The following is a 14665-nucleotide window of genomic DNA, read 5'->3' on the forward strand; positions in this document are numbered from 1 at the left end:
GGCTGTACAGATAGCCTGGGTTCATGTCACAGTAAAGGGGCTGTACAGATAGCCTGGGTTCATGTCACAGTAAAGGGGCTGTACAGATAGCCTGGGTTCATGTCACAGTAAAGGGGCTGTACAGATAGCCTGGGTTCATGTCACAGTAAAGGGGCTGTTCAGATAGCCTGGGTTCATGTCACAGTAAAGGGGCTGTACAGATAGCCCGGGTTCATGTCACAGTAAAGGGGCTGTACAGATAGCCCGGGTTCATGTCACAGTAAAGGGGCTGTACAGATAGCCTGGGTTCATGTCACAGTAAAGGGGCTGTACAGATAGCCCGGGTTCATGTCACAGTAAAGGGGCTGTACAGATAGCCCGGGTTCATGTCACAGTAAAGGGGCTGTACAGATAGCCTGGGTTCATGTCACAGTAAAGGGGCTGTACAGATAGCCTGGGTTCATGTCACAGTAAAGGGGCTGTACAGATAGCCTGGGTTCATGTCACAGTAAAGGGGCTGTACAGATAGCCTGGGTTCATGTCACAGTAAAGGGGCTGTACAGATAGCCTGGGTTCATGTCACAGTTAAGGGGCTGTACAGATAGCCTGGGTTCATGTCACAGTAAAGGGGCTGTACAGATAGCCTGGGTTCATGTCACAGTAAATGGGCTGTACAGATAGCCTGGGTTCATGTCACAGTAAAGGGGCTGTACAGATAGCCTGGGTTCATGTCACAGTAAAGGGGCTGTACAGATAGCCTGGGTTCATGTCACAGTAAAGGGGCTGTACAGATAGCCTGGGTTCATGTCACAGTAAAGGGGGCTGTACAGATAGCCTGGGTTCATGTCACAGTAAAGGGGCTGTACAGATAGCCTGGGTTCATGTCACAGTAAAGGGGCTGTTCAGATAGCCTGGGTTCATGTAACAGTAAAGGGGCTGTACAGATAGCCTGGGTTCATGTCACAGTAAAGGGGCTGTACAGATAGCCTGGGTTCATGTCACAGTAAATGGGCTGTACAGATAGCCTGGGTTCATGTCACAGTAAAGGGGCTGTACAGATACCTCTGGATGTTTTTATCGGCATGTAAATGGGAGCTCTGGTCAGGGACACAGCTGCGGTGAGTAGTGGTACTTCTCTTCTTGGTCATCCAGGAGAGAGTTTGCATCACAGAGGCCATCTTTCCTGAAAGGTCAAATAAATAGCATTTTGTAACTGTCTATTAGTTATGTCTAGATTTGTTTTTAAGCCCTGGATATCCTACAGACACTATAAACAGGGTACCTGTGGGAACACAATTGCTTTGCAGCATGTTCAGGATTTCTTCAAAAGCGAGTCAGTACACCATTTGAATGAACTAGATATCCTAAATAATGTTGTGTTTGCATTGACTGAAAATGTGGCTATGCAGCACTAACCCAGGGGTTGCTGGCTATGAATGATCTCGGTCCCAGCTCATCTGTCCCTGGTCTTACTGGGGGACCGCCACCAGTCTTGAAACTCTCCCTACGAGCAACAGCATTTGTCTTCTTTAAGTAGGTTAGATGTTTTTCCACAGGACCTTAGAAAGACAAAACAATATAGAAAATATATTAATAATGATCTATGATATTGTTTGTGTTACATTTCTTTCACACAAATACATTTAGGCACCACTGTGTTGTGTTATACAGAAAACTACAATTTCAAAGTGACTCTGATTTGTAAAAGTGGGCCAACAATAGTACCTGAAGTTGTTGTAGCGTCCTTTTGTTTAATTTTTCATTTGAGTTGAATTCATTACAAATGGTTGTACAGACATTCTTTTTCTTTTTTTCTGTTGATTAATCATGCTGTTTGTTCTCGATAATTGGGTGGTTTCACTGAAGTTCTTTGAACGTTTTCTTTTACATCCATCCATTATTTGATTTAGGTGACTTGCTCCAATTTCACACAATGCTTATGTATTAGTGTCCCATCCCTGTTTTTTTAAGCATCCTCAGGTCAGCAGAAAGTGCACATTCAGTGCATTCGGAAAGTATTCAGACCCCTTGACTTTTTCCACATTTTGTTACGTTACAGCCTTTTCCTAAAATGTTTTTTCCCCCTCATCAATCTACACACAATACCCCATAATGACAAAGAAAAAACATTTTAAACATTTTATTTTAGCAAATGTATAAAAAATACAAAACTGAAATATCACATTTACATGTATTCAGTATTCAGACTGTTTACTCAGTACTTTGTTGAAGCACCTTTGGCAGCGATCACAGCTTTGAGTCTTCTTGGGTATGACGCTACAAGCTTGGCACACCTGCATTTGGGGAGTTTCTCACATTCTTCTCTGCAGATCCACTCAAGCCCATCCACTCAGGTTGGATGGGGAGCGTCGCTGCACAGCTATTTTCAGATCTTTCCAGGGATGTTCGATCGGGTTCAAGTCCGGGCTCTGGCTGGGCCACTCAAGGACATTCAGAGACTTGTCCCGAAGCCACTCCTGCGTTGTCTTTGCTGTGTTCTTAGGGTCGTTATCCTGTTGGAAGGTTAACCTTTGCCCCAGTCTGAGGTCCTGAGCACTCTGGAGCAGGCTTTCATCAAGGTTCTCTCTATACTTTGCACCGTTCATCTTTGCCTTGATCCTGACTAGTCTCCAAGTCCCTGCCACTGAAAAACATCCCCACAGCATGATGCTGCCACCATGTTTCCCCGTAGGGATGGTGCAAGGCTTCCTCAAGACGTGACGGTTGGCATTCTGGCCAAAGAGTTTAATCTTGGTTTCATCAGACCAGAAATTCTTGTTTCTTATGGTCTGAGAGTCCTTTTAGATGTATTTTGGCAAACTCCAAGCAGGCTGTCATGCCTTTCACTGAGGAGTGGCTTCAGTCTGGCTACTCTACCATAAAGGCCTGAGTGGTGGAGTGCTGGTTGTCCTTCTGAAAGGTTCTCCCATCTCAACAGAGTAACTCTAGAGCTCTGTCAGAGGGACCATCGGGTTCTTGATCACCTCCCTGACCAAGGCCCTTCTCCCCCGATTGCTCAGTTTGTCCGGGCGGCCAGCTCTAGGAAGAACCTAGGTGGTTCCACACTTCTTCCATTTAAGAATGATGGAGGCCGCTGTGTTCTTCGGGACCTTCAATGCTGCAGACATTTTTTAGTACCATTCCCCAGATCTGTGCCCCAACACAATCAATTTCGAGTCTCATAGCAAAGGGTCTGAATACTTATGTAAATAAGTTATTTCTGTTTTTATCTCTTAATACATTTGCAAAGATAAATTTAAACCTGTTTTCACTTTGTCATTATTGTATTGTGTGTAGATTGATGAAGGGGAAAAATCAATTTCATCAATTTTTGAATAAGGCTGAACGTAAGAAACTGTGGAATACTTTCAGAATGCACTGTAGTTCATCTAATTATTCTTCACAAAGATTAACTGGCTATACCTTACTTACTGGGACGCCCTAGTCTAAGCAAGTCAAAGAAAGCAATTATTTTAAATCTGGATTAATTTAAGTAGATCTTTGCCTCGTCCTGATTAAAATGAACTCTGTCTGGGAAACCACCCCTTATTTTTTTTATTTAACTAGGCAAGTCAGTTCAGAACAAATTCTTATATTACAATGATGGCCTACTGTGGCCAAACCCTCCCCTATCCCAGACGACACTGGGCTAAATGTGCACCACCCTGTGGGACTCCTGATCACAGCTGGTTGTGATACAGCCCGGGATCGAACCAGGGTCTGTAATGACACCTAAGGCACTGAGATGCAGTGCCTTAGACCCCTGCGCCACTCGGGAGCCCTTAGTGTCAAGGAATTAATTTTGCCATTCATCGTAGTCGTTGCGATCTGTAGAGTTGCTATTTTCTCGGGTGTTCTATTGTCAATTAACTTATGACATTCCTGTATTACTCATTATATTAATAAAGTCATATTTAATCTATATGGCCTTGTTGGCAAAATCAGTACATATCCCAGTGAACCAAGCAGGGACAGCCTGTCACAGTTCCAAGACCAGTCAGAAATGTCCAGCTAGGCCAATGACGCCGGTGGATCTCAAAACTGAACTTGGAGCCTCGTTAAGTAGCAATGATATCCTTCGCCACGGTTGTCTTGAAATAGCCATGACTATTCAACAAAACAATAAAACAATACCGAATTTTCAAGTTTCTTTCCAGCAAATGTCGTAGTTACATGATTGTATAACTAGCAAAGATTTTTAGAAGTTGAGGGTGCAGTGTTTATAGAGTCTGGGAATCAGGACGAAAACTAGCATATTTCAGCTAGACAGCAAGTTTAGCCAGGGAAAACCGGTTAAAACGAGCTTGGGCCTAATGCACATGTGCACACCAGGCTAATTCAAGAGACAGATTGTAGTTTTACGCCATGATGTCAAGAGCTGGCGGTGAAAAGTTTGATTAAACAATTCAGAGAGTGAAATTAATAAGCAAATCGATATACAATCCCGAAATCAGCTGTAACTGTCAATTCTAAAACAAAGTTTAGAACAATGTTTGAGTGAACCCTGAATACAGAAATTGAATGGTGAATTCGCTTTAGCAGTGTTGCCAACTCCTCAGTAAGGAAAGTAGCTATTGACTGACCTAAAAGTCGCTAGAAGTCGCAAAATGACGTCATCACCTAATTTGCATAATTGGTCATGTGCATGTAATTGTGATGGACACTGTAGGAGAGAGGAATAACGTCATGGGAGAGACAAAAAGTGAGTAAAAAACACCCTAAATATGTTTGGAACTACAAATGAGCAAGCTGCAGAGAGTGGCACACACAGCGAATAAGAACCAGATATTTGAGGCCATACTCCTCCTTCAGCACTTTATGGACCCCATTGTTAATCCCCATCATAACAGAGGTATTGTCAGTCCCTATCCCCAGGAGTTTCTCTTTTTTAAGACAACACTTCTCGAGGAAAGCCACAACAGCACGGGCTATAGATTTGGCATCTCCTCCATCCAACTCAACAAGCCCCAGAAATGTTGATACAATTGTCTGCCTGGTGTCACTAAAGTACCTTATCACAACCCCCAGGCACTTAGAAACACTTACATCTGTGGACTCATCGAGGAGGAGGCTGAAACGCTGGTCACCCACATCTGCGACCAACTTTTTCAGAAAGTATGGTGCTAGAACACCATTAATAATTTCTGTGCACTTTGTCCTGTGCATTTTGAAGTGGGTAGCAGCAGTGGAGTCTGAGAAAGCAGCTCTACTTCTCCAATGTGATCACATGCCAGCATGGAACAGTGTTCAGCGATAGCTAATGCCATGGTGGCCTCAGCCTTTTTTGAAGTCAATTTTTTTAACCATAAATGGCAGCTTGTTTTGGGTGGAACTGTTATAAGGCCTTGCCTTTTGAGTATGTTTTTGAGTCATGTGTTTTTTTACATCACTAAGTTTGGCGTAGAAATCAGCCTTACAATACAGGCAGTATGCCCGTGTATCATCTCCAATAAACAGCTTCAACCAGCCTTTGAATTCAGGGTTTGATTCCCACTCCTTTCTGTATTTTTGAGTGTACAGTTTAGACTGAGACATGATGAGCTAGCCAGCTAGATGTTTAGCTTATGTCACAGAGAGGCACACACACAGTGGATAAGGTGAGTAAGTGACTGAGGCTGTGTGAGTCAAATGCAGTGATTTATTTTTGTGCAGTGATTTATTTTAGACAAAGAACATTTTACATTTACATCCCGCCCTGAATGTAAGCCAGGGCGGGATTAGCCAGCGGCGGCTTCCCGCATGCGCGATTCATTTGCAGTCTGGACGCGGAGGGGTGAACATCTCCTGCTCTGACTGCAGCTGGGAGGGACTGCTGCGCGAGGATTGGGCCGCCTGTGAGTGCTTTGGGATGGGGGTGGGGCCCACGGTAGTACCCGCTGCTCGTTGAGAAGAGTAAGAACCATATGTGCTTTCACATCAGAGTCTCCAAAAGTCTCAAATAACACCAGAAAAAGTCACTAGTCGTTTTTTTGAAAATGTGTCGCTAGAGGGTTCTGAATACTCACTAACATAACCTTTATTTAACTAGGCAAGTCAGTTAAGAACAAATTCTTATTTACAATGACGGCCTACACCAGCCAAACACGGACGACGCTGGTCCAATTGTGCGCCGCCCTATTGGACTCCCAATCACGGCCGGTTGTGATACAGCCTGGATTCGAACCAGGGTGTCTGTAGTGACACCTCTAGCGCTGAGATGCAGTGCCTTAGACCGCTGCGCCACTCGGCAAAGTCGCTAAGTTGGCAAAACAGCGCTTCAGGACATGGTTGACTCCTCCTCCTCACCACTCTATAGGCAATATGGCCATCCCATGCCTGCTCGAATGTGCCTTCCACATTAACAAGACTACGCGCTGAACAGCAACTATCTGGGTCAAAGCATTTTGGTGGGGGATAGGCAGTGCTGGCTATGTACAGTATACAGTGCATTCGGAAAGTATTCAGACCCCTTGACTTTTTCCACATTGTGTTACGTTACAGCCTTATTCTAAAATGGATTAAATACAATTTGTTCCTCATCAATCTACACACAATACCCCATAAAGAAAACAATTTTTTAGAAAATTACTCAAATACCATCAGGATAGACTTAAGGTGATACTGTTGAATGACAAAGACGTATCCAATAGTTAACCAGATCAATACAAAAGCACAGAACGCCAGTAGCTCATAGCGCAACAAAACAGCAACTGTTTTTTTAACCAATGGCTTATTGGTGGTTTATTGGAAAATGTATTGTTGTGATCAAACCGGATGTGCATGGGTTCCAATGGTTGACATGTGAGCAGGGAAAATATATCTGTATTTTCTTTATCCACTTTTAAAGTTGGTAATTTTGTTTGTATTGGAAAAAGCAGTTCTCAGAGTTGAGGTTCTCAGTTTTTCTGCGCTTTTGACATTGATCTATGTGATTAATGGCCTTGTGTTGGAGGGGAGAGAGGCTGATAAAGATCTCAACTTGGGGTTTGGCTGGCTGAGTGCCTGTTTGACTGTTAAATAATGTTTATTATGAAATTATTTTAAATATTATACAAATACAAATATTAATACAAGGGGCCACTAGAGGGCACTTCTGGTCATTCGACTGCAGGAAAAGGATTCATACAATATGTCATGATAAACTACTCAAACAATCCCTAGACAATATAAAGGTTGTTCAAAGGCATGGAGACATTCCTAAAAACCTCCCTGCTCCATAACCTCCACTTAATTTCAGTTGTGCATTGTGTATGTCTCAATTTAGAAAGAAAACCATCAGTACAGGGCAATGTGCCTTTATCTCCTCCATTAATAAACCATAGTATCAGTACAAGCCTTGAATCAGAGAATACTCAAACCCTCTGGCTACCATTTTTGGAGAATACGGAAACATACACTAGGTATCATGACTGTAGCCCATCTCCTGTACACATTAACACAAATAGACTCTAAGGGCAGCAATCAAGCATTTTTAGCAGTAATACAATGCAATAGTGCATGCCTTTCCACTTAGTCATTTTCCCAAGAATGAGCATATTGTCATTAACAGTAACCATAGAGCCCAAACTCCAATATACACTGAGTATACCAAATATTAGGAACACCTTCATAATATTGAGATGCCCTCAGAACAACCTAAAATCTTCGGGGTATGGATTCTACAAGGTGTCGAAAGCGTTGACCCATGTTGACTCTAATGCTTCCCACAGTTGTCAAGTTGGCTAGATGTCCTTTGGGTGGTGGACATTCTTGATACACACAGGAAAATATTGAGCGTTGCAGTTCTTGACACAAACCAGTGCGCCTAGCACCTACTACCATACCCCGTTCAAAGGTACTTAAATCTTTAGTCTTGCCCATTCACCCTCTAAATGGCACACATACACAATCCATGTCTCAATTGTCTCAAGGCTTAAAAATCCTAATCCTAATCACTGCAACTCCCCAACGTGCTTGGGAGAGGCGAAGGTTGAGTCATGCGTCCTCCGAAACATGACCCGCCAAGCCTCGCTCCTTAACACCCGTCCGCTTAACCCGGAAGCCAGCTGCACCAATGTGTTGGAGGAAACACCGTTCAACTGACGACTGAAGTCAGCCTACAGGTGCCTGGCCAGCCAAGTTAAGCCCCCCCCCGGCATCAATAAGGGATAATAGTGTTCACCTGGTCAGTCTATGTCATGGAAAGAGCAGGTGTTCTTAATGTTTTGTATACTCAGTGTACACATTCCACTAATCACATAAATGTATTGCCTAAAGGTAAACCTTTCAATAAAGAAGATAGATGAAAGGATCTGAAACGAGAGTAGCTCCGATGCATTGTCTAGATAGACATACTGTACAGAATAGTGTCTTATGGTGAAACCATAATGACTTTATCAAGCCCACATGACGTTTTATACTCACATCTCTTTAAAAAATAAATGGTATACGACTATGTATGACTTTATTCATGTATTGGTTTATCACAAGCAGCTATAATTGTAAAGTTCATTGCCCCTAGGATGACATGATATTGCACTTTCTGTGTTTGTGTGTATTGTATTGTGTTGTATTGTATTGTATTGTATTGTATTGTATTGGTTTCAATTCTCAAGAACATAATGGAAGACATTGTGTTTTGCACTCTCAAACTGACTTTTTTTCTCCAACACTGTGTTGTTGCATTGTGTTCGTGAGAATTGAAACCAATAAAAAAAACTGCTTGATAAAGTTTTAAATTTTATTTGTACATGTACATTTTATTGTTTTGTATTATTTGGCAACTTTAATAAAATTGTATTTAACATACACACACTGAAGAAGGTTGACACCGAATGTCTGTGTGCACTATTGCACAGTATTACTGCTAAAAATGCTTGTTTGCTGCTTTTAGGGTCTATTTGTGTTAATGTGTACAGGAGATGGGCCACAGTCATGGTACCTAGGTTAGATAAGGTAATTAACTTTGTTAGTCCATGGGACACCTGTATGTGTAAGTCCCGAATGGTTTTATGTTCTGTCAAACAAAACACACACACACACACACACACACACACACACACACACACACACACACACACACACACACACACACACAGTCTACTTATTTTATGGATGTTTCATGACTCGCACATGACCTTCTGCTTGGCCTTGTACCATTCTCTCAGTGAGAGAGAAAACATGGAGGTGGAGTTCGATTAAAAGAGGTGTGTATAAGAACCCCTTGAATACGAGGGTGAGTCAGAGAGGACCGCTGAAGGAGAGCAAGCTGCTGCCGTTACAACTGCACACGTTAGACCAACGTTAGAACCACACGATGCAAGCCTACCTTCTGTTTTTCATCAGCCTGTGTCTGGCTGTTGGAAGCTTGGCAGAACGACCTCATCCATGCAGTAAGTGAGAAAAACTTTAATTCCTTATTGAGACACTTTTTGAATAACCAACTAAATGCACCGCCACGATGTTAATCAAATAACACTAAACATATTGTCTATAGCCTAGACACGCAAATAGCATGAAGAATGCCAGATCGCATCTCTATTTGGGAAATCATTTTCTACCTGTTTTTATTACTGTAATATGACAAATGTATGTCTTTCACATTAAAGAATCCCCACCTTTGGTCGAGGGCAGTATGGCACTGGTAAGTCTTTAAAAATATATCAAGCTCACAAGAGAAACCTTTACACGGTGTCTTTTTTTACAAACCACTACCTTTGATACCTGTGAAAGATTCTTCCTCATAGTTGTACTAGGTTTTTACGGCACCCAAAACCATTCTGTGATTTTATTTGGCTGTATAAATAAGAGCTACTGTGTATATACTGCAGTATGATTTAATTTAATTGAGATGAGCACTAAAAGATATCCTGATATTGTATCTTTCATGTTCAAATGAAATATGCATGCTTTTCTTTATAAATAATCTCTGAATGGTATCATGTGTGTATTTTCTATCACACATTCAAACAGACGATCCTCAAGGAGAAAACTTTTGGTGTTGAGAAATTCTCCTATGATGCTTTTGAAGAGAGGGTACACCTCCGACTTCTTCTGGACCAGGACAACCACACCACCTACAGAGACACCCTTCTTCTTTATAAAGAGGTTTGATCTTACAGACACATATTCTATACATTATCATTGTTATTCAGGGGGTTGTACTGGATGATGATATAGTGTGAAGACAATTTCCATCCAAAAATAAAAACCATTCTGACGATGTGTCTATTATTCAACTTCTCAGGGTATAGCTTACCAAATCTTCCGCCATAACCAAACCTGTGAGAAGGTCCACTTTAAGGATCCCTGGAAGCCAATGGAGATCCCCAGGGATGCCAAGTTCCAATCACAGGTGATCATTGGGAGCCTTTCCGCTCCTGCAGAAGGGCTGCTGGTCAACAACTGGTCAGGAACAGTGGCAGAGCCTCACGGTGAGTGAATGACAAATACTCTAGAAAACCTCAGACTAACTACGGACTATTATTTACATTCACTGCTAAATTCCCTTAGCATGAGAGACTTAAGAAATATAATCAAAACCTTGCCATAAATCCATCGGTATGCTGTTCACATAGCTAGTGGTTTGTATCATCTCTGCACACTTTATTATGATGTCCATGCACACTCCTTACAGATGATTACCTCCTCACGTTCACCGAGTTCGGCTGCCTGCCCGTTCATGCCTGGTGGTACAACATTGAGCGTCAAACCCTTCTAAGGTAAGTGGTACACAATCCCAATTTTAGTCAGTTTTGTTATTGCAGTCGTAAATCATGAAACAGTCATATAGAGTATCTGATGAAGGGACTATGGTATTTTTTGAGAAACACTGCATTGAGAAAGAGCCCATGTCTGAATGCTTTTAGCCTGACGGGGGCTTTTATGTTACTGTCTGTTTCATCTCCAGTCTGAGTTTCTTTGACATGGTGCTCGGAGTTGAGGACCCTGAAGTTTTCAACCCTCCTTCTTTCTGTGACAAAGCAGAGCCGGGCAACGATGCAGCACTGACAAGTTTCTTTGATGCCCTAATTTGAGTCAATAGTAGTGCATCAAAGCATTTTCCACTTCCTACTCCACTATAAACATTTAAAGTAATTACTTCATAAACTATATTAAACTATTGTTAACACAATAAACATTGGACTCCTGTCTGTTTTAACCTGATGGCGATAAAAAAAAAACAAGATGGACATATTCAATAAATAAGGGGTAACAGAAGAGCACAACTCTGTAGACACTCAAACTTTCAAATGCAGACTCAAGATTTGTTTAAAAAGGTACACTAACAAATGAAATGGAGCCAGATTAAAACTCCAAAACTCCATAAGGGACTTAGCACATAGGCTCAATAATTGGGCAAAATATCAGAATTGCGCTACTTGTGTAGGCAGCCATAAAGGTGTAAAAAAAAGTAATGCACTGTAGTGAAAGGTAGCCTAGTGGTTAGAGCATTGGACTAGTAACTGAAAGGTTGCAAGATTGAATCCCCGAGCTGACAAGGTAAATATCTGTTGTTCTGCCCCAGAACAAGGCAGTTAACCCACTGTTCCTAGGCCGTCATTGAAAATAAGAATGTGTTAATTGACTTGCCTAGTTAAATAAAGGTAACAGTGTTACAGTTTTTCTCCATTGCTAAAACACAATTTCTGAAACCTTGCTCCATTTCCTGAAAACATTAAACACAAAACTTAATCTTCAAGCACTATTTACATAACCTCTGACTCCTCTCGCAAAATGAAACATTCGCCTCAAAACAGTTTTACCTGTGTTCAAAATCAAACACTGCTCTCAAATCATAAACAAAGTGATCAAAATGATATACACTCTCAAGCAGTCAGTAAACAATACACCGAAAAATAGAAAACACATTGTTCAAAACATACAATTCTCAGGGAGGAGTACATTTTTAATCTAAAAAAATATTCATATTGTCATTGTCTTTTGATGAACGAAAACATGTTCTATCATAGTAGCTCAAAATTGATCAGAAATTACTACTCTGCTTTGCTCTTTGCAATTAGGTTTTTTGTTCTTCCTCCTCCTTGAACCCCTATTTTTACAGTACTGTACCCTGCATCTCACAAACTTGTCTTTTGTCTCTGTGATACTGTAATTCTTGTTCTTTGTTGATATGAACCTGCAACCAGTCAAAATCTATTGAGCAGTCAGTACTGTTAATAAATGGAAAGCACAATGTTCAGGGCCATACAATTTGTCCATTGTACAGTATACAGCCTACAATGCACTGCACTACAGTATACAATACTAAAAGGGACAAAAATCAAAGGAGTAAACATGTGATCAATGTGCTTCTTCTTGTCTTTGGGCTGGGTCAGGCCAGACCACTTCGTCGACATCACAAGCAATATTGTCCCTCCTGAGGCAACGGGGGAAGAAGCCTCTTGTGTGCCGTATCCAGCCCTGACATGATTCCTCACCTATATCACCACAGGCTAAATCCATGGCTTGCAGCAGATTTACTCTGGTGTAGGGTTGTCTATCATACACTTTCCATCTCCAAGAGGATAAAAACTCAATCGGATTCAGGAAAAGCGAGTATGGAGGGAGGTACAAGTTCATAAACTGCCCATTGATGTTAAACCATTCCTTTACCTGAGCAGCTCGGTGGAAACTGACATTGTCCCACACTATCACATAGGTGGGAATGGGATTCTCATTTAGCTCTTGACCCTGCTGCTCTTGAACCTGCTGCTCAAATAAAATATCTCTTAGATTGGCAATAAATCTTAGAAGGTGCTGGGTGTTATATGGCCCGAGTGTAACATGGTGATGTAGAACACCATGGTTGCTGATAGCAGGACAGATTGTGACATTGCCACCTCGTTGACCAGGGACTTCAACAATGGCCCGCTGTCCAATCATGTTTCGGCCTCTCCTTCTCCTCTTTGTTAGATTGAAGCCTGCTTCATCGACAAATATGACCTCATAGAGTCTGTCCAAGGATTCCAAGCCAAATATTGTCTGTGTAGAAATACAATATACTGTATGTAGGATTTTGTAAGTAGTACAGAGACAGTGCTATACTGTAGAGTACAATTAGGCTTCTGATTCACATACATTGTATGTGCTGAAGAGTAATGTCATTCACATACAGTAGTATGTGTTAGTACTGTTAGCAATCTGGATTACAGTAAATGTTTCTGAATGTACACTTACTTGCACATACTGAGCTCGCAGTTCTTTCACCCTTGGTGAGTTGCGCTCAAAAGGTACTCTGTATACTTGTTTCATTCGCATCCTGTTACGATGGAGGACATGGTCAATTGTGGAAATGCTCACACTGTCGATTCCCTGGAAGTGTGTGTTGTGTTGTATTACTCGTTCCTGGATTTCTCTGAGTCGTATTGCATTATCTTGAAGGACCATGCCAACTATAAAGGCCTCTTGCTCCCGAGTGAATATAGCTGTCCTTCCACCTGCATGCGGCAGCCTTGCAATTCTACAAAAAGTAGTTGTGCAGTTACAAAACATATTCATGCAGTACAATACATAGTGATTAACTTTACAAATTTCTATTGAAACAGCTGCATATAGTGTAGTACAGTAAATTTGCAATTACAAAAATACAGTAGTATACTGTACATGTTCTCTTCTCTGAATGTCCTTACTATGGTGGACACAGAAAATCGGCTCAAATTGGGTTGCACTCTAAGTCCTGCTTCCCTCATTGTCAGTCCATGGACAAGAACATGGTCTATAACTGTTGCTTGAATTTCATCAGATATTTCCACTCTTTGTCTTCCTCTTCGTCCTCCTCCTTGCCCTCCTCCTCCTCCTTGCATATGCACTCGTCCTCTCACATTGTTTCTTCTATCCATTCTCAGACTTTCTCCTTCCCACCTTCAACAACCTGTTTGCTCTCTGAACTGGCTTATATTGGTTGTGTCGCATCATTTGAAACAGGTTAAATCAATTTTGAGTGGTTGTGTTCAATCAATGACATGTGTTCTCTATTTGTATTTGATTGTTGCCACTTGTGTTTACCAGTATGGATGACATGTGCATTAGAGTTCAGAATGTGTTTTGAGAATGAGAATGAGTTTTGCTGAAAAGTCTAAGTGAGATCTGCAAATTGTGTTTTACCATGTGAAATGGTTTAAGGTATTGACAACAGACTGCATAATTAGCTAAATGAGTCCAGGCAACTGAGAACTTTGGTCAGCCAATGGGTTTTAGTGTTTTAGCAATTGAGAGAAACTGTCATTTCAATTGCAGCGTGTTCTTGTAATAGCAGCTATTGGCCAACAGATGGTGCTGTTGATCATTTTGTAATGAAATCATAATTTACATCACCATTAGACACACTTTGGAAGCAAGGGGCTTCAATAAATTTGAAGCCTATAGAAAGAAAAAAAGTGGATACTAGAATGAAATACACCCATTTGAAGATCAGTGCTTAAGTACATTCTTACTAGAATGGGTACCGCTCTCTTTAGCTAACATTCCACTAGGTAATTTACAGGAGTAGCAAAGGGTGGAATGTTAGCTAAAAAGACCAGTACCCAGACTACTTTCTTACCACATCATAAGGTAACCCAAAAATAACATTCTTTACAGGAATGTGAAATGATTTATAGTAACTTCAAAAGTACACTTAGTAAATCAAATAGACAGCTTATAGCTTATTTTTCTCCAGGCTATTTAGTGAGTGGTGTTGGCATCATTGAGAGGCACTTGACAAACAGGCACATTTGAGACTAGAATA

The 14665-nt window shown here is 41.4% G+C and overlaps 1 protein-coding gene across 1 annotated transcript; it reads left to right on the forward strand.

The window, feature by feature from the left end:
- The first annotated feature begins 9184 nt into the window (after positions 1-9184).
- On the forward strand, positions 9185-11069 carry epdl2 (ependymin-like 2). The gene is made up of 6 exons (XM_071363278.1): positions 9185-9329; positions 9546-9580; positions 9910-10044; positions 10184-10370; positions 10574-10658; positions 10847-11069. The coding sequence occupies exons 1-6, from the start codon at positions 9254-9256 to the stop codon at positions 10971-10973; spliced, it is 645 nt and encodes a 214-aa protein (XP_071219379.1). The 5' UTR covers positions 9185-9253; the 3' UTR covers positions 10974-11069.
- Positions 11070-14665: the final 3596 nt, after the last annotated feature.

The sequence above is a fragment of the Salvelinus alpinus genome, chromosome 24, assembly GCF_045679555.1.
Source record: "Salvelinus alpinus chromosome 24, SLU_Salpinus.1, whole genome shotgun sequence".
In the NCBI taxonomy this organism is placed as follows: domain Eukaryota; kingdom Metazoa; phylum Chordata; class Actinopteri; order Salmoniformes; family Salmonidae; genus Salvelinus; species Salvelinus alpinus.